At 34.4% G+C, this 24,890-nt stretch overlaps 2 protein-coding genes across 13 annotated transcripts in view; one reads left to right on the top strand and one right to left on the bottom strand.

Annotated features, from left to right (window-relative positions):
* Positions 1-405: 405 nt before the first annotated feature.
* On the bottom strand, positions 406-18,151 carry LOC106051927 (acyl-coenzyme A thioesterase 8-like). Of its 8 annotated transcripts, XM_056034695.1 has the most exons (9): positions 17,737-17,817; positions 16,771-17,091; positions 10,727-10,859; positions 8,357-8,496; positions 7,408-7,577; positions 5,989-6,044; positions 3,892-4,046; positions 1,897-2,094; positions 406-1,016 (listed from the first exon to the last, which is right to left on the bottom strand). In XM_056034695.1, exons 3-9 carry the CDS (start codon positions 10,819-10,821, stop codon positions 913-915), a joined length of 918 nt encoding a protein of 305 aa, XP_055890670.1. In that variant the 5' UTR covers positions 10,822-10,859; positions 16,771-17,091; positions 17,737-17,817; the 3' UTR covers positions 406-912. The 8 variants fall into 8 exon arrangements, with proteins under 8 accessions (XP_055890670.1, XP_013062608.2, XP_013062603.2 ...); XM_013207154.2 differs by lacking the exons at positions 16,771-17,091; positions 17,737-17,817 and adding an exon at positions 18,027-18,151; XM_013207149.2 differs by lacking the exons at positions 16,771-17,091; positions 17,737-17,817 and adding an exon at positions 17,913-18,052.
* LOC106051926 (diacylglycerol O-acyltransferase 1-like) overlaps positions 17,901-24,890 on the top strand; it is a 37,538-nt gene continuing 30,548 nt past the window's right edge. Inside the window, exons 1-6 of one of the 5 annotated variants that reach the window (XM_056034689.1) lie at positions 18,334-18,446; positions 19,462-19,958; positions 20,989-21,076; positions 22,064-22,104; positions 22,336-22,421; positions 23,044-23,096. In XM_056034689.1, coding sequence (XP_055890664.1) covers positions 19,474-19,958; positions 20,989-21,076; positions 22,064-22,104; positions 22,336-22,421; positions 23,044-23,096 — 753 coding nt within the window. In that variant the 5' untranslated portion in view covers positions 18,334-18,446; positions 19,462-19,473. Of the gene's footprint in view, positions 18,028-18,333; positions 18,728-18,768; positions 18,924-19,420; positions 19,959-20,988; positions 21,077-22,063; positions 22,105-22,335; positions 22,422-23,043; positions 23,097-24,890 lie in introns of those variants that run through there. The other 4 variants (XM_056034688.1, XM_056034686.1, XM_056034690.1 and 1 more) reach the window with 4 other exon arrangements.

The raw sequence follows: 24,890 nt of genomic DNA, 5'->3' as shown, positions 1-24,890 counted from the left end.
CACCTACTTTCAACTTGTTTCTGTAGTGACATCTAGTTTCTATATACATCTACTTTCAACTTGTTTTTTTAGAGTTACATCTAGTTTCTATATGCACCTACTTTCAACTTGTTTCTGTAGTGACATCTAGTTTCTATATACACCTACTTTCAACTTGTTTTTGTAGTGTTACATCTAGTTTCTATATGCACCTACTTTCAACTTGTTTTTGTAGTTACATCTAGGTTCTATATAAACCTGCTTTCAAGTTGACTCTAAGCATATTTATAAAATAAAATTTATTTAATTGCAAATTCATTTCACTAAGAATTTAAACATCTACATCTGTTCAATTGTGTACTAGCTGTATTATGATTGAATGCTTTAAATTTATTCTCTAACAACAGCAAAGACAAGCCAAACTCATTTAACAGCTTCAATGTTTATTAAGACCAGAACATTTCTATCTTTATTATACAGCTCCTGTCTTCAACTCTCTTTACAAATTTCTAACTTACTAACTTTAAATGCAATTTAGGTTCACTAGTTCATCAGCATCTTCACTCATTCAATTAACAACAGACACCCACAACCAACATTCTTAATATTCATGCAAACAAGATTCCTTCACAGACCCATCCATATTACATTAATTTACATATGCACCAACATTCAAATAGTTCATGCTAACAGCAGCTCACAGTAACCCAAATTAAATTAATCCATTTATGCATGAGGATAATTAATAACCCTAACTCTGATAAATAAACAACTCACCTCTCTGATCTAAACTAACTTGTGTTTACTCAAGTTTCCGCAATGTATTTTGTTCAGTTTTTAATTCAGCATTTTAACAAATAATAAAAAAAAATATGAGCAGTACAAATTTATTTCAATCATGTAACATCACACACTAATATATACATAAAAATATCAAAGGTTGGAATTAACTCTAAGCACTCCTTCCTGAGAGACTGTAGTGATATGGACTCCATTTATGTCCCATATTCTTCCATGACATAAAGTACGGCCATCACCTATAAATTAAACAATTAAATACATATAAAAAATGAACTGCAAAAAAAACCCACCACCAAACAACTTAGAAAACTGGAACAAATCTCGTCTGATACGAGGGTAAGTGAGGAAACTAAATTATTTATATATGTGACTATTATTCCTAGCTTTTGCTGGGAAGCCATAGCCTGAGTGGAAAAACAAAATATACATTTTTAAAAATCTTCACCCGAATTCCATACAAAAATGTGATTAACACAAGTTGAAAATAAGTAATTTCTTTGTTAAATTAAGTTTTAACCCAGCCAATAAATAATAAAAATAATATTTGATTTCTATAATATTTGACTTCTATGCTTCGGACATTGAATTCTAAAATGCATCAAGAAGAGTTTGAACCCGTGACTATCATGAAGGCAGGCCAAAGAGCACATCTGACAACCAGGTAGCGATATAATAGTGTTATATAAACAAGAAGAATTTTTAGGGCTAGACAAATTAATGTAGTTAACTAAAAAAGAGCAACCAATTGAGGGCTGTAAGTAATAAAAAAAAACAAAAAACGGAATTATGATACCTTAAGGGGCGTCAAGAAAAAACGCTTAGAAAAAAAAGTATAGACCCTAAGCTGTAGCATTCAACAGCTTACGCATGAGTTGTTCCCAAATGTTACATTCATAACTTCATTAGAATAATGCCAGAAAGGTTGAGAGTCGGATCATGAGGTATGGGTATCCCAATTTCTTTATTGCGGTGGCATTGAAAACTTTTCTACCCTATAACATTTTCTTTTCCTAAAAAAACATTATTACATTGTTACAACAAAAATTGTATACAGTTACTTTGAGTTGCTGTCATATATATTTCACTGTGAGTTTTAAGGTCAATAAAGCAACACACCTGTATTCTCAGCTTCTATTTCAAACAGCATCCATTCGTCTGCATGGCAAGGTGCATGAAACCACATGGAATGATCTAAAGAAGCCATGAAAACACTGTTAGCTGTGCTACTTAAAGACATCAGAGATGTACGCAGAAGCAGCATGTCACAGAGATAGGCAATGCAACACTTGTGGACATTTTGATGTAGATCTTTACCTAAGGAAAAAGCAATCAATTAAAATAACGAGCATAAAACAACATTACAAACAAAAACACGAGAGCTAAAATGACAGTTAATCTAAAAAAGTTTTAAACAGATAGGTCTTAATGTTCTTCTTAAAAGTGGTGTAGCATGTTGTCTGTCTGAGATCAATGGGGAGTGAGTTCCAAACCTTTGGTCCGTGAACTGAAAAAGCACGCAGACCGTAGCTTTTGAGGGAGAAACGTGGCACTACTAAAAGCGTTGAGTCCATTGAGCGCAGGGCTCTCTGGGGGACATATGGAGTAATCAGTTCGCTAAGGTACAAGGGCATCTCATTGTTATATATACACTGATGACAAAGTGTGGCGACCTTGTAATTGATTCTCGCTTTCACCTATGCTAACCAGATGGCAGATGAGGAATGCCAACCAGACAGGGTAGGTACTGTAGTAATGTAATAGTGTTATGAATGAACTGGATACACAGGTAGGGGTCTATGTGTGTTTTCTATGTAATTTGTGTACAGCGACAAATCATTATTTTGTATGGTAAAAAAATTAATAAAAAATTTGAATTGGAGTTGTCAAGTTCTTTGAATTGATTTTGTCTGTGTGTCTACAAGTAAGTAGAGAAATTCAACAATATCACAGCACAGAATAAGCCACTATCTTGTTGACTTTTACTTTGCACAACTTCGACATACAAGGCATCCGCTGCCGTGAGGAAGAGGAAATCGTGTCATATATTCTTTTCAATTGCCCCATACTGGCTGACCTCCATTTCGATAGGTCTGGGAAACCAAAAGCTCTTGACTCAGGGCCGGTCTTAGGCCACTGCAACCTATGCGGCCGCAGTGGGCCCCGCACTTTCATAGGCCCTGCGCTAATTCTTAAATACGTTAAATGCGTTAAATCTTAACCATTATAACTTATATTACAGGGTTCCAGAGGCCTCCCGATTTTCCATGGGCTTACGGGAATCTCCTGAAACCATACAAATCTCCAGAAAAATAGACAAAATTGTTATATTGGGGTGTGATTCAATTACTTGAAGTAAACAATCATGAAGATTAATTGAACAATGTAGGAAACAGAATTTTGATGATATACTGTATGATTTCGCTACACGCAAGTCTCTTAAAGTTAACTTTATCATGATTTTGCACTTAGTAAAGAATGAATAAATGGAAACAAAAATTTTTTTTCTATTACAAAATGTAAATTTTCACTTATTACCCTTATCCCTACCCAGACTGGGCATCGCCCAATCTGTTTCGCAAAGTTAGGGCTGGCCCTGCTTGACCTGTATGAAATCCATGCACTATGCATGACAGCAGGGATTCTGTCCAGGGCTTTTTCAAGAGAGGATTTAGCCTTTCAAGCCGTCACTCGACTGGAGTTTGATGACAATGATGATCAAGATGAAGAAAAAAAAAGTCACCAAAAAAACTGAACAGATCACATATAGATAGAAGACAGATAGATAGAAGACATGGATATAGAAAAAGAGAATATAGGATGACATATAAAGAGTCAAAGCATCTACTAGTAAGGGCTAAATTTAGATAAATAAGGATCACACACTTTAACCAATGTAGCACAAATTAAAATTTGACAATTGATAATTTATCAAAGGTCTGCTCGTAGAAAGAGTTTGCTTCAGTAACTACCAATATAAATATAACCACACGCCAAGACAACAAGAAATGATTATAAAAAAAAAAAATTAAATGAAAAAAGCAAAAGAAATGACAAGGAGATAGAATTAAACTAATGAAGAATGAACCAATACAAAACAATTTCTTTTTTTACCTATGTGGCCCCGCGCTTTCATCCATATCAGACATTTTGGATATTCCGGCTGAAAGGCGTAAATGGTGTCTGGACTGACCCATCGAGTTTCCATAGGAAAATCTTGAAACCATTCTACCCCCATCTCATGTCTTTGGGAGGAGATCAGCTCCTGTCTGAATCCAAGTAAAATGGTTCAATGTAATAGACGTGTATTTTCATGAAAGAATTGGGTGTAACTTAGACTAAAACTAATTTGACTCTGAACAACTTTGAGATTCTGACAAGATTTATAGAAACCTAGTAGTCCTACATTGACAAAAACTAACAGAATAATTTCCCATTTTCCAGACTGCTTTTTTTTTTTTGTATTAAACAATTTACCTACACCCAGAGTCATTTTCATGTAATGTGACACATTTAGTCAGCATCCTTCAACTTTAGGCTGCTTGGTGATGCATATAATGATGTAAAATCACAATAACTAGTGATAAAAAGATTTTTTTCCCCAGAGATTGTTCACAGCAAAATCAAGGAGACATGTTCAAGGTTTTACAGTCAAAATAATACATTTTAAGGTTTGTTTAATCCTGAGAAATAGCTGTGAAAGCAACTTTCAAAACAAAAAAAAGAATACAATAACAACCTTAAGCAGATAAAGAATGTGAAGTGATTCCATTTGTCTTATCTTATGAAATACAGACATTACTTCAAAAAGAAGATGATTATGCCCTATGTGTGTTCCTAGGTCAATCTAGTCATGCATGTTAATCAATGACTTAAATTCGGCAAAGTCATTTGTTTTCCTGGCTGACTCAAGCAACCCATTCCATGCTTTAAACGCATTGGGGAAGAAGGAGCATTATGGTTCAGTGTTTTATATATAATTGCTAATTTACTTTTTAAGTCTTCTATTCTGAAGGGTTTCTATATTAAATGATTTTAGTCTTTAAAACAGATAGCTATCCTATTTCCAAAGATAAGTGATGCATCAGAAAAGCATTTTACAACCCTCTCATTTCAGACTTTTTTTAACATGAAATAAGAATATCAATCTATCCAAATAGTTCATACAGACCAGTGAGAAGCTAAATGACCAGAAAAGAACATACAGTGCAAAGGGAGGAAACTGTCTAAGTGAAAATTCTTAACCCTTAAAATGCGTGTAATAGTTTAGCCCCTTAACATGAACATTGTTATTTCATTTTGCATGTCTTCATTGTAAAACAGATCAGCACTTTAAGGGTTAACAATAAAAATATAAAATCTATATAAAATAGAAACCTATTCTCATATGATAGATCAGTGGTTCCCAAATTTTTTCCTTAACAGAACACTTCACACATTCTGAGTATTTAGCCGAACACTTTGCTTATTTTTTTTTTCAGAAAGATTAATTGATCAGTTATTGCAATTCATGATCTATCACAGTGTTTTCCCAAACTGTGTTCCTCAGAACCCTAGTGTACTGCGAGGTCTGAATAGGTGTTCCATGAACTACTGGAATACTAGTGAATTAATCATCTCTCACCATTCCTCTCTGTCTTTTATCAGGATTTTAAGTCTCTTCCATAGGGCGTTAATGTTGTCCTCCCATCGCTTCCTCTATGAGCCCTGAGGATCTGGTTATATGACAGTACAGTCTTAATTTGCGTTTCTTGACAGTGGTCAAAAGGTCATCATTGGACCCAATCCCCATTGTGATTAGTTTTGAGATTTCAAAGTTTATATGTTTGTTTAAAATGTTTTACATGTTTCGGATGTTCCTTCAGAGTTGAAGATAGTTTACTTCCTAGTCCAAACCTCCCGCAGGACGACGGGGGATAGGAGCGGGCAGGGTTTGAACCCTCGACAAATCCGAACGACAGTCCAGCGCACAAACCGCAGCCATATATTGTAGGCAGCCATATATTGTAGTCTTAGGTTAACTGCTAAAACTATTAAATATCTGGTTTCTGTGCTTACCACATATGTCACCCTTGTTAATCATAGACAATAGAAATAGATTTACTTCACATGCCTCAATGTTTAATACAAATTAGTGTTGGCTAAAACTTTCAGAGAATTTGAAACTTGTATGCGATTTTTCAAAAGTTGAAAAGCAAAACAAAAACTTACTGTTTTAAGATATCTAAGATCTCAAATGGTGTTTTCAATTTGTCAGGAGGTGGAACCTTAAACACACAAAAAAAAAATCATTCTGAAGTTACACAATTACTTAAACTTAAAAATGTTTCAAATTTATTCTTTCACAGTGACACATGTGTGTGAATGATAAACCAGCTTTTTAAAATACAATTAAGCATAAGCTGTACCTGTCCTATTGAGCTAATTTTTCATAATCATCCTAGAGAGATAAATAATATGGTTTCATGCTATTGATTAGACCTATTGGAATGACTTTTGAAGGGCTACACTTGAACTTTTGATGATTCTAGTGCATTATGTTTGCTGTCCAGGATGAAAGAAATGAAAGTATCACATCTTAAATGTTGGAATTCATTAATGAAAATGCCACATTTATAAAATGTTGAAATTCATGGCTTGGGTGTTAACAGTGAACAGGACCCAAAATGTCAGAAATGTCTGGTGGGTAGCTATTGTTAATTTATGCTTGCAAAGGACATACATGAGAAAAGCACTTTTATTAATTCTAAACCCTTTAATTTTACCTTGGTAATAAGAAGATTTAGTAATCCATATTCAAATTATTAACAACTACTGACTGGGACATGTTTTAACTTTAGCTTCATCTAATAGTTAATTATGGGCACTGGTACATGTATCAAGTATGGGAATATGCATCTACTATTGATACATGTATCATCTATAGAGATTAAGTAATGTATCAATTACTAATAGATATATATATACTGTAATTATCTCTCTATTTACTTTCCATTAAGGCTCTCTGCCAACACTGCACAACCAACTCAAAAGAACTTTACAACAGAAGCTCCAAATAACTTAACTCTTTAATGTTTTAATAAATTTACAGCCAATACTGAACCACTGCAACTCAATACAATGACTGTACAAATGCTTCACTGTTGATAACTGTACTGCCACATAAACTCTCTACTTCTGTACCAAACTCTACTGGCCCCTTCGACTCATCCTGGATTAAACCCTGGGCTCACTGTACCGGACTAAATCATGAAGCGACTTGGCCCAGGCAATTCAATCTTCACAGGCCTCTCAAAGCGATAGAACATCATTGGTCCCTTCTGAATGAACACAAGACCATATCACAATACAAATTGCATGAGTAGTGTTTAGAATACAGATCTTTCCAGAAGAGTCACCCAGCTTTGTCAGTCATCACAGTTGACCACTCACTAGCTCTAGCCTACGTTATCTAAACCAGCTGATCACACACACGATTACCCCACCAGCATTGCCACCACAGTTATAACAATAATTATCAACTATATCTATCAACTAGGGTAACATATCAACAATGTGTATTATGTATTAACCACTGGATACTTGTATATGTATAGGTATTACAGACGATGTTGAAATGTTGAAACTAACCGTTGGCATTGTGATCTGATGGCTTATATTTGATGCTTCAGACTTTTTAAAAGATGCCTGCATCGTGTAGACTGTCTGTCCAAACTGGACAGCTTTCACGGAGCAAGCGCAGTAAGTATTGCCATCTCTTGTTTTATCCACATAATAAAGCATGGGAAACTTGGTATTGCCTGAAGAGATTGAGAAATTTGCAAGCAGTGTTATTGAATAGCTTCTAGTAATTCGAATAATGGCTTACTACATTGTATGAAAATAAATAAAGATCAAAATTATTTTTAAAATTTTATGACATAAATTAGTTAGGACAATAACACAGTGTTGTTGTTTTTTCCTGCCTTATGTGCATTCTGATCTAAACTATTCTAACAAGTTATCTGTACAATGTTTGAAAATAAATGGATGATCAGTTGAATAGTACATTTGATTATTAATAAAACTTAAAAGAGTTTGGTCATAACTTTAGAAACAAAGTTGAAAACCGTTTATGATTTTATGTAGTTTGGAAACTATGAAACAGAAGTTTCTGTTTCTGTGGCCCACGGTTAATGAGGATGTCATGTGGCCATCACAATGATCCACTGCCTTTACTTTTCCCAGACTAATGTCAGGTACCCATTAGAGCTGGGTGGACTCTGAGGAGCCCAAAGTTTAAAATCCCAGTCTTCACCAGGATTTGAACCCGGGACCCCCAGTTTAGAAGCCAAGCACTTTACTGCTCAGCCACAGCGCCTCCAAAAATAACAAATGCCTGGTCATGTGGTATGCATTCTTAACTGTTGTCCAGATGGTCCCAGGTTCAAAGCCTTCCTGCTGCCATCCCAAATAGAGGTTTGGTTTATGCTAGGATGTAATTCTCTTTGAATTTGAAGGAACATCAGAAATGTAAACGAAAATTTGTTTACGAAGCAAAAATTTCTTTTGTCTAGGAAAACTTTTTCTCCAGTCCTACCTTGCCTAAGAAAATAAGAATGCAAACTATGGATATGTTGATCCTCTGGGAAGCCACTGGATGCTGCCACTAGAGAGTGACCAATCAATTGGCCACCATAGACTCCACGGGCAATCTTGTGTTTCCATAAAGTTTTACTACTGCAATAAGAAATGAAAATCTATCAATATTTATTATTAAGTTCAACTTCATCAATGGTAATTAAAAAAAAAACAACAGTTCTATTATCCTGCAGAAACTTAATTGTTCTAATTCTGTGCAACTTCACAGAAAATGCAATAATTTATTTTAAAAAAAAAAGCAAATTATTTATAAGACATTCATGGCTAGGAATGGTTAATGATGAAAATTGAGATCTTAAGAGTGGGTTTTTTTTTTGGCCAAAATATATACAATATTTTAGCTTTAGGATGTTAGATAATATCTTGCTGTTGCCAATAAGTTGTCAGCTTATTTGCTGCTGCTAAGGTCTCAGTTTGATGCCAATAATCTTACTGGTTATGTTCAAGATTTTCTCTAATTGAAAACAAAAATTTAACGTCAGATTTTAGAACCATACAAGGAAGGTTAAACTCAAAATTATTATTATTATTATAGCTTTTTTATATAGTGCTACCTTCATGCTTATAGCATGCTCAGAGCGCTTTTGGTACAATCTCATTTGTGGACCAGTGGGGGGGGGGGGGGGGTAGGAGGGGGTATATAGGAGTTGGTTTTTCCGTGCTGCCTTTAGGCACTCGGTAAACACAGCTCTGCCCGAGTCGGGTGTTGAACCTCGAGCCCCCTTCTAGGTAGCCAAGCCAAGCCAAGTTCAAGCGCACTTGGCCTCTCGACCACGCTTCCCACCATACAGATGTTAGCATAAGACTAAGCTATTAGCTTGTAAATTGATGATTCTTTAATTGTTCAGTTCTGCAGTCTGTATATTTCATTCAGACCCAATTATGAGCTCCTTCATATCTTTGAGCTACTTTTATAGTCTCTTCAGTTACCGAGAGACTCTATTGTAATGTATACAGTACTTTTCAATGTTATCATTTGGTAATATTTCAGGTTGCTAATATTTCACTATCAAAGCTTGGATTTTTTTTTTTTTCACATGCATAACATTACAAGTTTACAGAAAGATCCTAGGTACCACTTACAAAGACCACATCACAAATGAAGAGATTAGAAACAGGTTTAGTACAGCAATGGGACCCCCAAGATGGCCGGCTAACCGCTGTAAAAAAAAATGCAAACTTAAACTCTATAGCCATATCACAAGGTCCTCAGGGCTTGCAAAGATCTTCCTTCAGGGAACAGAGAAAGCTATGGGAAGACAACTACACAAGAATGGACAGGCCTGTCATTGAAAGAAATTCTATCCACGACAAAAAACAGAGAGGAATGGAGAAAGTTAACAGATCTTGTGTGGTGCCCCAATGGTTCAACAGACTAAGGGATAGGAGAGTGAACATTACAAATGTTTACATTTTTTAGTTTGAAAAATTACATAGTATTGTAACCTTAACTCTAACAATTGGTTGGGGGGGGGGGGGGGAGGAAATAATACTTATTAAACATTATTCTCCTTTTATAATTATATATTGTCATGAGTCGAGTCTGTGACCTATTTCAACCAATTCTAGAAGCGAGGTCAAACCAGTGCAAGTGTCCAGGGTAAACAAGTTAATTTTAGGTATCCAATCAAAGAAAGAGGTTAAGGGAAAAAAATAGCACACGTCAGCTTCTAGAAGGTCAAAGCTACTAAAATAATTATTTGAGAAGTTTCCATGATTCTGGAATGTACGATTAGGAAATGTATAAATTAGGGGAAAGTCACTTAGACTGGGTCCTCACATAGTAGTGGTTCTTGTAGAGCAATGGTCCTCGCTTAGAAATGGTTTGGTAGAGTTATAAGTTTTGTGATATTAGCGGGTTTTAATAGTTGAAGTGATATAAGTGGAAATTACCTTAATTGAAGTTACAGTAGTTAAAGTATTATAAGTGAAGTTTTGTGTATCTTTAAGATTTGAATTGAGAAGTTATTTGTATAAGAAAGTTGGAGAAGTATTATTAAAGAAGGTTTTGGAGAAAATACAGAGAAGTTGATAATATAATCCCCGGCAAGTGTGATCGTCACAATATATATATATATTTTTTTTTTCTATAAATTTTAGAAATGATGAATATGAGACAATAAATGGCTGCTCTGAGACTTTTGTAGGATTGATGTTATCATATTACAAGCAAATATAAAATAACAATTAAAATAAGACTAAAACAACCTACCTTTTATAAATCAAAAATGTTTTTTTTTTTTTTATAAAGTTTAAGATACAGCCAGACAATCTATATATCCATAACAACAGTTTCAACATGACCTACCGGAACAAATTTTCATCGATTTTCTCAAGGTCAAGAAATGATTGATTTAAAAAACTATCAAGCTCTAAGACATCCATGTTGTTTTTTGAAGACATGAGAAAACAATCTTAAAATGGTTTCTTCACAATTCTACCTAAGAGTGCAAAAAAAAAAAAAAAAAAAAAAATTAAATAATTTAGCTCAGTGGGTGAAGTAAAATTAAAATAAAGAATAAAAGAATAATAAAAAAAAAATGAAGCCAGGAATATTATAATAGCATACTGACGTCAAACTAGATTGGCACGCTAGTAATAAATATATAACTCCATATAATGGCTGGTAATAAATATATAACTGATATAATAGTTACGTAGTTAAAAATCATGAAGCTCTCAGGTTTAGGCAATAAAAAGAAATTGAAATGTTAAGAATTAAAGTATGTAACGTTGCAAATAAAGAAATAAAAACAGTTTGTGAGTACACCAACTCGTAGGTGGCACCTGTGCGTCAGTCATATTTACACAATATACAGTCACTATTGTGTATAATATATTATTATTATAAATGGATTACCCCAATGCTTACAAAATATTGTTTCATTTTTTTTAATGTATGTGCATACAATAAGTTGTTGTTTTCACAAAAAAAAAGCACACTTTTGGATAATAAAGTAGATGTTACCCTAAAAAAAATATTATTCCCTTTGAAGACTATACTGCAGTGGTATAAGATAAGAAAATTTTTATTGGTCCAATCAAATAGAAATTCAGTTTGACTACAATTGACCACCTCGGCGCAACTACTGTAACAATAACAATATAGATGCAAATATGAACAACATCCACACACGAAACACATACACACTCACAACCAGCGATTTATGAACTTCTATGTACTTCTCGATAACAACAGATGGCCTTGTAACACTCTGAACAAAAGTGAGATAAAGGAGTTTTTAAATCTTTCTGTTTTAGTCCTAATGGAAAGGAGACGACCACTTCATTCAGATCTTATGTAACAGTGATTTAATGAGTGCAGGTTGTCTTTAAGAATCGTGTGCGTTCTGTAAAGGCATCTTTCATGAAAAAGTTCTTCAAGAGATGGTAGCTGTGTTCGAATGATATACGATGATATGATATATCAATATATATATTCCCTCAGAATTGAAGATTATTACATCTTAGCCCAAACCTCCTGCATTATGGCAGGGGATGGCTACAGGAAGGTACCAACGTGAGACAATCAGGACAACATTTCTGAATGCACAACACATGACTAGGCAGCCATATACAGAGTTAAACTTAACTAAAGCATTGATAACATATTTACATTTCATATCTACAACATTTTTGTGAGAGTGAAACTTAAGAGACTGTCATGACAATGAAATAAAAACAACTGTCACTGACATTTGACAGTAAAATTAACTCTTGTTCTCTGTAATTATTTTCATCGTTCCTGTGACAGTAAATGTGATTGTTTTGTCAGGCCCGTCCTGTTATTGTAACCCAGTAACCCACATTGCTGGCATGTCGAAAGAATGTGCTAATTAACAGATAGGGGGGAATAATTGAATTCCTTTTAGGCCTATATATATGGACGATCTAACATGAATAAAGAAGCATTTAAACAGACAAGAAAGTGTTTGTTAGTCTCTACTAGCCTACTATTACATGGTGTCAGATGGACCGACTCCACCCGCCACAACCGCTGGAATTTAATGGAAATGTTGCAGAAAACTGGGGAAGTTTTAAGCAGTCGTTTGAAATTTACACAATAGCAAGTGGACTTGATACTAAAAGTAAAGAAGTACAGTCCATGACGTTACTACTTGTTATTGGCCATGAAGCAGTTCAAGTATACAATACATTCCAGTGGACGGACGATGAGTGTGAAGTCTGCGATATCAGCAAGTCTTTTCATACACTGAATTGCATTTTAAACAAGTTTGAAAAATATTGCCTTCCGAGGAAGAATGTAACGATTGAAAGGCATATTTTTTTCAAGAGAAGTCAAAATGAAGGAGAAACCTTTGACAGTTTTTTGACTGATCTCAAACTCAAGGCAAGGCATTGTGAATTTGACTCACTAAAAGATTCACTAATTAAAGACCAAATAGTAGGCGGTATAAGAAATGAGAGCACAAGAGCAAGACTTTTAAGAGAACCTGATCTGAACATTATCAAAACTGAAAATATTTGCCGAGCAGCGGAAGCAATTGAATGGCAACTCAAAGTCATGAAAGAAGAATGTGACGTTCAAGCGGTGTCTTCAGCTACAAAGAACTTTAGTAGAACGAAATCAACCTTGAACTGCGGCAATTGTGGCAGACAACATTTACCAAAGCAGTGTCCAACTTACGGTAAAATATGTTACAGATGTGACAAAATGAACCATTTTTCTAGTGTATGCAGATCAAATAACATCCAATTCATCAATTACAAGACTGAAGCTACAGATGATACCAAGTCTGAAACTTCTTTAATAGGCAGTATAGGTTCACAAAACCAATGTAATGAGTGGAATGCAGTTATCACTCTAGAATACAAACATATAACATTTACATTGGATACAGGAGCACAAGTCAATATTCTTCCTTATAGGATTTTTAATCAACTTAGAAGAAAGAAACTCCAGAAGTCATCATCAAGACTTACTACATACAGTGGTGAACATTTAAAGGTTGTTGGCAAAACACACATTAAATGTTCAGTAAAAGAAAAAACTGCATGGATAGAGTTTCAAGTAGTAGATACACACTCCAAACCAATTTTGGGTCTACCAGGTTGCCAGCAGATGAACCTTATTCAGAGAGTAGATTTTTTAGAAGATGAAACATTAAACAACTATGCTGATGTTTTTACTGGCCTTGGATGCTTGAAAGAAATCAAAGTTGATCCAAACATAAGACCAGTGGTAATGCAGCAAGAAAGGTTATAGCGGCACTTCAAAAAGAATTGAAAAAAGAAGCTAAAGCATCGGGTCAAGACCCATATTTAGCCATGCTACAGTTCAGAAATGCCCCAAGTCCAGATGGACCTTCACCAGCGAGGCTGCTCATGGGTAGACGTTTGAGAACTAATCTTCCGACAACAAATACTTATCTCAGACCACAAGTTCCAGACCAGAAAGAAATGGCAGATGTATGGAGAAAGAAAAACAATGATCAAAGAAAATATTATGACAGAACAGCTAGACGCACTGAAAGACAACAGTTTCATCCTGGAAACAAGGTCTTTATGCAAAAGAATCCTGGAAGTCAATGGAAGCCAGCCACTGTCATCTCAGAAGCTTCAACGCCAAGATCATATTTTGTACAGACACCTTAAGGGGCCACATACAGAAGAAATAGAAAAATGTTAAGAAAGACATTTTCTAGACCACACGAAACTCCAGATGTATTTGAATGGGACAATTCTGATACATCCTACGAAACGCAAGTTACAGAACCCGAGACTGCGATTGCTAGTACAGCGCCTGTTGTACCACAATACGGCCCAGCCCCAGTGGTTACACGCTATGGCAGACCAGTAAGACCACCAAACGTTTTCCTGATGTAGATATTTAGACATTTACTATTTAGACATTCATTATTTCAAATGCAGCCTACTGTGTAAAAGGCTTTATAATAATAATAATAATAATAATAATCTTTATTATCCGTAAGGAAATTTGTCTTACAATTTGTGCATTACACCAAACAAAAAACATTATAACTATAAGAAACCAAAGTGTACATTCACACCAGACTCACTCATAATTTACATGTGACAAAGTTTATACCAGATTGTTCTTATTTAATGATTTGATTGCCAGGGGAACAAAAGAGTGTTTGTGTCTGTTTGTCTTTGCTATCGGTGTCTTGTATCTCTTTTGTGATGGTAAAATCACAAAGTCCTGACACAAAGGGTGATTCTTTATTTCGAGGATCTTGTTAGCTTTTTTATAGATGTTTGTCTCAAACAACTGCCCAAATGGGGTTTGTTTTTTGCCAATGATTTTGCCAGCAGCATTTAGGATTCTATTAAGTTTATTTTTATTTTTAATGCTCAGATTGCCATACCAGGCAGTGATATTGAAACTTAAAATATTGCAGATGTGAGCGTGATAAAACATAGCCAAGGCCTTTTCGCTAACATTAAACGAGGACAGTTTTCTTAGTAGTCGTAATCTTTGCTGCCCTTTTTTGCTGATATAATCAGTATTTGCAGTAAAATTTAGTTTATTGTCTAGGATAGTACCAAGGTATTTAAAGGTTTGCACAATTTCAATAGTCTCTCCAGCTACAGAAACAATATCATTTCCCTTCTTGTCCCTACGAAAATCGATTATATAAATATTTAAACACAACTGTAAACCATTACTTGCAACTTGTAAACATAATAGCAATGTTAGAATTTTATAATGTAAATGTTTCAACTTTGAATAGTTACATTGAACTGTCTATTGATTATCTATGTTAGATGTAAATATTTTGTACTAGAATGTAGAAATAGTTTTATAGATGTTTTATCATTGAATGTTTGTAAGAAGTGAGATGTGATAGTAAATGTGATTGTTTTGTCAGGCCCGTCCTGTTATTGTAACCCAGTAACCCACATTGCAGGCATGTCAAAAGAATGTGCTAATTAACAGATGGGAGGATAATTGAATTCCTTTTAGGCCTATATATACGGACGATCTAACATAAATAAAGCAGCATTTAAACAGACAAGAAAGTGTTTGTTAGTCTCTACTAGCCTACTATTACAGTTCTGATAGAATTATTCATTTTTGCTCATTTGTATTTCTCTATGCTGTTTTGATTAACTTCAATAACTTTTTTGTTTGTTTATCAGATAATGTTCTATTTGGTAAAGAATTATAGGGGAATGCATGCTCTTTTTATACAACACAAATTAAAGTTTATAAATCCAAAAAAATCGATTTAGTTTAATGGGGTCAAATCAATGTTGGCATCGTCAATTAGGAGAGAAAGAGTTAAGCGTGATTCTTCAAGATTCTGAGGTTGTGTAGAGTAGTTTGCATTTTTCTACCAAATGAAGGAGCTTGCTTTGATTTTCATACTCTCCTACTTGACTATGCTAGTGAAGAGTTATACTGGTCTGCTTGATAATGAATACGCTTAATTAATTACAGTGAAATTGGTACAAAAAGTACTGTCCATCTAGACCGCTGCCTGCAAGGCATAATGTGCATCTCCTAAAACGGGCCAATATGCATAGCTTTTATGCTCTTCTTACACAGAGAAGACTACATTGGCTCTGTCATGTCAATCGCATGCCAGATGGAAGAATCCCTAGGTATGCTGAGCTTCCAGAGTGAGTCAGACCCAAGGGCCATCCAAGACTAACCTACAGGGATGTCTGTAAGCAAGACATGAGAACCACAGGCATCGAACAAAGTATGTGGGAGGAGATAGCCCAAGACCGGACAGCATGGAGATAGACTTTACAAGCTGGTACGAACTTTGCAGAGTGCAAAAGAAATGACGCTGCATCAGTCAAGAGAAAGAAGAAGAAAGCTGCCCTGTCAACTAGCCCTAAGTACATGCATGAATTGTGGCAAACTCTGTCGTTCCAGAATCGGCTTGATTAGTCACACCAAATTCTTCCCCATATCAAGACAAAACCAAAGCTATTGATTCACCTGGGCACATTCACTGTCTTCCGAGACATACGGAGCCATATGCAAGTCAAAGAGTTATTATTTTATGCTATCAAAATCAGCAGTGACATCCTCTCAAGAACCAGCCAAACTCCTTTGAAAGAAGAAATCAAAAAGAGAAGAAGGTGTAGGATTGGACACACCTTGACCTTTTGATAAACTGCCACTTAGCATCACAAGGCAAGGACTGAAGTAGAACCCAAGGAAATGAAAGAGGGTGTCAAGAAGCTCCTCTTGATGAGAACTAGTGGTCACCTTAAGTCTTGAAGCTTGCTTATACCTGGCCCTGGATAGGGGAAAATGAAATCTCTATTGTTATCATACTCCAAGAGGAATGGTGGTTTGTAAGTAACTAAGCTATAAATTAATACTAATAAGTAAATAATCAAATTTCTTACATTTGATACAGGTACCCACAGTGAAGCTTCCACTGAAAACAGGCGCAGAAGTAAAGAAAAATTTAAATCAACCACTGGTAGGAAATGTGCTAAATTTGACCAAAAAGTCATGGATAATTGTCAGCAATCATAACAAGCATACTTGAAAACAGATCATCATGCATAGCATTGTATTGTGATGGCTGATATTGAAACTCCTGCAAATAACACTGAAACCATGCATCACTTGTTCCATAATTGCCTTTTGCTTGCTTTTCACTTGTATACAAAAGTTCTTTGATGTTTGTTTGAAGTATAAATCTCAAGTGTTCAAAAAGGGTCCTTAAATTGTTTGTGAACAATAACCCAATGAGAATAAATCCTCTGACCAACTTGTGGAATGTTTAAAATTGAATGTTTGCATATACCCTGCCCAGCCTCCTAAGCATCTGATATGACTTAATCATTTATCTATAGTCATAGTTCATTACATCTAAGCTATATATATATCTTGATGTTGTTTGCATGTAGACTCTAGATTTAATAATTTTAATATTTATATATGCTGTCCAGCCAACTCAGCATCAGATATTAGATCTAGTAATAAGCTACTAACTATATTTTTACTATTATCTATTATTACTGTGTCTGTTACTCTGTAGTCAGTGTAGTGTATCAGTCAATTATCAGTGTACCGGTGTGTGTAGACTAGAAAAAAAAATAGACTAGATCTATTATATATAGATCTAGATTTAATTATAGAAACATAGAATATGATAGAATGATAGATCTAGTGACTCTACCCAGTCCAGTGTTGACTCTAGTCACTAGTCTTCAGTCACAGTGGCAGTGCTAAAAACTAAAACTAAAACCAATCAAATGAATTGAATCATATCTGAACTAAAATTACTGAATATTTTTAGATAGATCTGCTCTATCAAAGAATATCATATTAATATTTAAGAAAGAGTCCTGATCTAGACCTACACAAGACTCTAGATTTAGATAGATTATCATAGATAGATCGATTCTACACAAATTGTGACAAATTTCTAGCAAGGTCTAAAGCGCTACCAAAGACTAAGACATACTAAAAAATTTGTCTAGACTACCGTATCCGTGTAGATTATTTAGGGCCAAAGTTTAGGAAAGTGGAATTTGACCTGCTTCCTGTTGGAATATGGCGACAAAAGCTCAACTTCGACGTTCGCAAAGCTCTAAAGTAGAGGATAATCAGCAAATCGCACGCAAAGAAAAATTTCTTAGTGATTGCAAACCGTAAGTTGTATGGCGGCACAGTGATTAAATTTAGATCTGGATATTTGTTCTCAGCAAACACTGTATAGAATCTAATAGCAGGGTTACTTAATGACGCTTTAGGAAGTAAGAAAAAAAATGAAGAAAAAAAGCTTAGTTTTATTTTTTTTTTTATCCGTACTGATAGCCATGTTTAATATTTTCATTGTAACGTCCCTTAATCGATAGGAAGAAAACAAAAATAAACCTTGACCTTTTACCTCCAACACCCGCTTTGCGTGAAACTTCTAAAAATAGATGGTTTTGTTTACAGTTTTAGACCCAATCACAGCTGCGCAGTCACTGAACAAGGAATGACGGCCACCTGCAAGTGTATATAAGATACACATGATATTGAAATTCTTCATATTACCGGATATAGTAGATATTCTATAAAGAGTGTAATTTGCATTCATACTAAATGTAGATCTTATCGTTGACTTGTGCCTAGATCTGTGTCCTGTGTTACTACTAGTACTACACTGTACTAGTGAGACTATTATATAATAATATAATAGTCTAACACCTAATGTAATGAGTCTGGAGTCTAGTGAAGTGTAACCTAAGACTAACGTCTGTGTGGGATCCTTAGTTGTTAGACGTTTTTCCATTGATGATACTTCGTTTGAGTTAAGAGAGTAAAGTAACAAAAATCCAAAAACTAAACTGAGGTTCATAACCAGTACGAATAAGAGATTTATTTGTCGATGTGTCAGTCATTTTCACAAGACTATTAGATTTATTGTGCATGACATTACATTAAATAATGATATGATATAATAATCTATAATTGTAAGCTATTTCGGAAAGGACTTTCTGTTTTTGACTAAGTATCCTGAATAATCTTGTTTGCAAGATTGTGCAATGCTAATTACCTAGTATGTTTAAGAAATTTCAACTTAAAGATCTAAATATTCTTTTTGCTCTCTATTTTTTTTTACTAAATCTTAAGGTGTGTTAAATATTTTCTAGATTCTATTTCTAGATTACGAAAGTAAAAATTAAAGTTTCCCCTTTGAGACCTTGCAGTCTATAGGGCAGATGATGTTAAGGCTGCATTTATGTTAAGGTTTTCTGCTTTTTTTTGGCCAACGATTAACAAGCGGGATGTCATGTGGCCAGCACAATGACCAACACCTTTTACTTTCTCAAACTTAAGTCAGGCACCCATTAGAGTTGGGTTGACTCAGGGAGACCTAAAAATCCTGAAATTCAAAATCTCAAGTCTTCACCTAGATTTGAACTCACTCAACCACCACTGTCCCCAGATTTATTATATGAGCATTCAAATGTCTGCTTTATTTATACTATAGTCTATAGTAAGTCAAGTGGTTTAATGTATGTGTTATAACACGTTTAGTTTTTCTATTGCAAGGAAATATGGATATTATCAGTTAAGAGATTCAAATCTTTCAGAAAAAAGTGAGAATGGTGTTTACAAAATTCCATCAAAATGGAATCGATTCTACAAATGATAAGACTGACAAGAATCCTTATCAAAAAACACAATCTGCTAGCAGTGAAACAAATAAGAAAAAAATGGGTATAAAAACATGTGTACAAAATTGCTCATCATCAAATCATTCCTGTGCCATTAATAACAGTTCCAATCACAAATCAGAACTGAGCAGTGAGGCATGTGAAGGTCAACTGAAAATGAATGTGTCCTCAACAAGTTGTGATCAGACTGCAAAAATGAGGGAGAAGTGTGTGTATACTGATTCATTAAATAGATCTAAATCTTTTGGAGATGAAGTTCAATCTTGGATTATTTCTTTATTTACTTTTGATTTGGAGACTATTTCAAGCAGGCTCAAAAAGATAATAATTACCTCGCTGGAGTCTGTTATTCCAGATTGGCTTTCAGAGCCTGAATTTATGATTTTTCCTAAACCACAGGTGGACAAAACTGTGTAAGATATTAAGATTGTATGTTTTTCTGTAACTTTAAAGATGGTCATAATGCCTTTTTACAAGTAATTAATATTGACAAGTATTGATAATAGTAATCAGTTTAAATTCAAGAGCCAATTATTTTTTGTATATTTTTAGCTTTTTAGCATGCTAAACCAGTCTTTAATTAAAAAAAATATAAGAGTTCCTATGAATACAGTCACATTAAAGTTATCTTCAGTCCATTAATATTTCTCAGCCTGTAAAAGTTCCCCAAAGTTTGTTCTAAAATATAAAACCAACCCACAACCATACAACTAATTTGAAGAAACACTAACGATAAACATATTGATGTCCATTTTAAGTCCTAGGTATTGTAAACATCTCTGGCAATATGTCAATTTTGATTGCCATTAAAAAGTACATTTAAATAAAAACATGTAAACAATAAAATATTAAGTAATATTTTTTAAATAAAATACATTTTTATAGTAAACAATAAAATATAAAGTAATATTTCTTAAATAGAATACATTTATGTACTTCTTAGTAATAATAGTTACTTTTAATTTAGATAACTGCTAGTCAAACTACACCAAAAACTCTTGAAATCTAGATTTCTGCTACAGATAGTTCTCTCTGCTTCTGATAGTTCTCAAAATGTAAATTCATTCTAAAACTATCAAAATCTAGACTTCTGCTACTGATAGTTCTCAAAATGCAAATTCAGTCTAAAACTCTTGAAATCTAGACTTCTGCTACTGATAGTTCTCAAAATGCAAATTCAGTCTAAAACTCTTGAAATCTAGACTTCTGCTACTGATAGTTCTCAAAATGCAAATTCAGTCTAAAACTATCAAAATCTAGACTTCTGCTACTGATAGTTCTTAAAATGCAAATTCAGTCTAAAACTATCAACATCTAGACTTCTGCTACTGATTTGTTCTCAAAATGCAAATTGTCTGCTACTGATACTACACTTTACATTCAATTGATATTTATGTGCTAATAAAAATTATTTTCAATCTTTTATTTTTAATATCTTCTCAGGATTCACAGTCATGCTGACTCACTGTTTAGTACAAGTAGTGGATTCACAAACTATTATGGTATCTTAAATCTTTGCTTTATTCTTTTGGTAAGTAGCACAAAACATTCAATGTGTCAAACATTTGACTTGATTTGTAAGTGCCAGCTGTTCTTTCATAAATTATTGAAACATACCCCAAAGCCTTCTGCAGGACAGCAGAGGTTGACTGTGGGATGGTTTGAACCTGAGACCTTTGTGAGGAAATTCAAAGAGCCTACACATGGCCATGCAGCTATCCACACCATAGGAAATAGTAATCAATAGTATGATCAAGATTTATGATTAATATCTATAGCTTTATTAATAGCACTGTGACATGCTTTGACTTAGATCCTCCTGCACAAGCTTATTGGGTGACAGATTATCTCTATAGAGATTAGTCTGCTTTTTTTAAGCTCCAAAGTGAGTGAAGAAAATGTAATGTATGAAGTACCTGTATTATTAGCAATGAACTTTGATTGAGGTCCTAAGTTGTGATCTTGGAAGTTTCTACTACATCTTTTATCCTCCAAAATGAGTGGAAGTTTTTAGGAACTGTTGAGTGTGGTGTCATGAAAAGGCTAAATTGTATCCAGAATTTCTTAGTGTACAGTTCATCACCTTTTAAAACCAAATACCATAGTTTGCGTTTTTGGCACATCAGCACTGTTTAGGTCATGTTGTGTCCATTGTTTTGGATAAGCTCTGTTGGTCAGTAAGATAGCCCAGCATCATGCTACAGAAATGACAACAAAAAGCCCAAGAAATATTCTGTGCATCCCTACAAGAGAAATATACACGACAAGACTTTAAAACAAAAAATGTTGGAAATGCTGATCTTTATAAAGTTTTAAACTCATCCTCATAACTCAGCCCCACTATGCAAGAAGATATAAACCAAGTTGCAAGTTTTAAAAGTTTCTTTATAACTTCCACTTCAATGTGATACAATGTCATGCATATACATTCTATATTTTGGTGTGATGTAACAAGTTGTTAATGATTGTAATTGAATCTGTATCACTATTTTTATTTGAATATTATTTTCCATTTCAGGTTTTGGGTAATGCCAGATTGTTTTTGGAAAATATCATTAAGTAAGTAAATTAATTCTTAAAGACTTTGTTTCAATAAGTCTCGTTGATGTGTTTTATTTCATTAAGTGCATTAATAGACTAATATAACCATTCAGAAGAACAAAGTTATTTAAAAGCGTTTTCTTTCTTTCTGTTGCTATTAAGCCTGAATTAAAATTGTGGTCAATATTTAATATAATAATATTACAATTTGACATCGTTAATCCAAAAAAAAAAAAATTTCCTTTCCAGGTATGGCATTCTTATAAATTACAGCTACTTGGCCGAGTGGTTTCTTCGTGAGCCATACAACTGGCCCAATTTGTTGTTAACTGTCTGTAAGTATCATTAAGCAGTTCAGAAGTCGTGTATAATTCCATCCAGACTCACTAATGTCATTATCATAACAAAAATGTCTGTATTTATTAAATGATGGAGGCGCAGCGGCTGAGGGGTAAAGCGCTTGGCTTCCGAACCGGGGACTGGGGTTCTAATCCCGGTGAAGACAGGAATTTTTAATTTCGGGATCTTTGGGCGCCTTTGAGTCCAACCAGCCCTAATGGGTACCTAACGTTAGTTGGGGAAAAGTAAAGGCAGTTGGTCATTGTGCTGGCCACATGACACCCTGGTTAACCGTAGGTCACAGAAACAGATGACCTTTATATCATCTGCCCTATAGACCACAAGGTTTGAAAGGGGAACTTTTTACTTTTTTTTTTTTAGAGAGCATTCATGGGAATTATTTATTAGGGGAGCTGTGGGTAATGGAAATACTTTGTGTGGGGCTGATTCAGAAGATAATTAGCTAGTGCGTAAAATATATTTAGTTTTTTATTTTTCTATGATGTAATGAATTTATTAAGTGTAAATTATTATACTGTAGCTTTAAGTTGATATTGCAATATATCTAATTTCCTAATATATCTGGCTGAAAAAAATTTTGTTGCTTTTTTTTTTCAGCAATTGTTATTTTTCCAGCCATTGCTTTATGTACAGAGAAATTACTGGCTAAGGTAAGAAGTCTGGTTAAATCTTCAGTTAACTAGTTTAAAAATATATCTGGTTCAACATGTCCTTCTTTGCTACTTTTAATTCATTTCCATTTAGTTGTTTTATTAACTCCTCCTTATATGTTATGCTTTTGCATTAACACTCACACCTAGTCATGGATATCAACATAATGTGTAGATATTGTCAGTCACAGGATCTATACAAAACTTGTATTCTCTCTCTTTTTTTTTTTGTTTTAAACATACAATCTATATCTATGTCACTTGGATCATCACTTCAAACAAAAAAGTAGTTCAGTACATCATCCAACACAGTCTATCTTGCTTTGGACTATCTAACTTCCTTTGGACTGACTTTCTTCCTTTGGACTATCTACCTTTGGACTGACTTTCTTCCTTTGGACTATCTACCTTTGGACTATCTATCTTCCTTTGGACTATCTACTTTTGGACTATCTATCTTCCTTTGGACTATCTACCTTTGGATTATCTATCTTTGGACTATCTACCTTTGGACTATCTACCTTTGGACTATCTACCTTTGGACTATCTACTTTTGGACTATCTACCTTTGGACTATCTACCTTTGGACTATCTAACTTTGGACTATTTACCTTTGGACTATTTACCTTTGGACTATCTACTTTTGGACTATCTACCTTTGGACTATCTACTTTTGGACTATCTACCTTTGGACTATCTACCTTTGGACTATCTATATCTACCTTTGGACTATCTACTTTTGGACTTTCTTCCTTTGGACTATCTACCTTTGGACTATCTATCTTCCTTTGGACTATCTACTTTTGGACTATCTACCTTTGGACTATCTAACTTTGGACTATTTACCTTTGGACTATCTACTTTTGGACTATCTACCTTTGGACTATCTACCTTTGGACTATCTATCTTTGGACTATCTACCTTTGGACTATCTACCTTTGGACTATCTATCTTTGGACTATCTACCTTTGGACTATCTATATCTACCTTTGGACTATCTACCTTTGGACTATCTAACTTTGGACTATTTACCTTTGGACTATCTACCTTTAGACTATCTACCTTTGGACTATCTACCTTTGGACTATCTATATCTACCTTTGAACTATCTACCTTTGGACTATCTATATCTACCTTTGGACTATCTACTTTTGGACTATCTACCTTTGGACTATCTTCCTTTGGATTATCTACCTTTGGACTATTCATCTACTTTTAGACTATCTATCTTCCTTTGGACTATCTATCTTCCTTTGGACTATCTATCTTCCTTTGGACTATCTATCTTCCTTTGGACTATCTACCTTTAGACTATCTACCTTTGGACTATCTACCTTTGGACTATCTATATCTACCTTTGAACTATCTACCTTTGGACTATCTATATCTACCTTTGGACTATCTACTTTTGGACTATCTACCTTTGGACTATCTTCCTTTGGATTATCTACCTTTGGACTATTCATCTACTTTTAGACTATCTGTCTTCCTTTGGACTATCTATCTTCCTTTGGACTATCTATCTTCCTTTGGACTATCTATCTTCCTTTGGACTATCTACCTTTAGGCTATCTATTTTCCTTTGGACTATCTACCTTTGGACTATCTACCTCTGACTCTTAACTTGCTCAGTCTCTGGTCACTAACTAACCTCCGATCATACACACCTCATATACCCCTACACACATTCATGTGGACCTATTGACCAGGATCTCATTCATCTCTGCTAGCCATGGTCAACCTTTTAACACACTTGAAGTAGAGTAAAACTCTATAAATTTAGCCCTACCAGGA

The sequence above is a fragment of the Biomphalaria glabrata genome, chromosome 7, assembly GCF_947242115.1.
Source record: "Biomphalaria glabrata chromosome 7, xgBioGlab47.1, whole genome shotgun sequence".
Lineage (NCBI taxonomy): Eukaryota > Metazoa > Mollusca > Gastropoda > Planorbidae > Biomphalaria > Biomphalaria glabrata.
The sequence above is the reverse complement of the archived record's forward strand: the minus strand, read 5'-3'. Positions and strand labels throughout refer to the sequence as shown.

Excerpts from the sequence above, each read along its gene's own strand:
- LOC106051927 (XM_013207154.2), bottom strand. The coding sequence starts at position 10,821 with ATGTCTTCAAAAAACAACATGGATGTCTTAGAGCTTGATAGTTTTTTA. Across the intron at positions 4,047-5,988 it reads ATCTTAGATATCTTAAAACA|ACAGGAGCTGATCTCCTCCC; the intron begins GTAAGTTTTTGT and ends ACTTGGATTCAG. Across the intron at positions 1,017-1,896 it reads AATAGAAGCTGAGAATACAG|GTGATGGCCGTACTTTATGT; the intron begins GTGTGTTGCTTT and ends TTTAATTTATAG.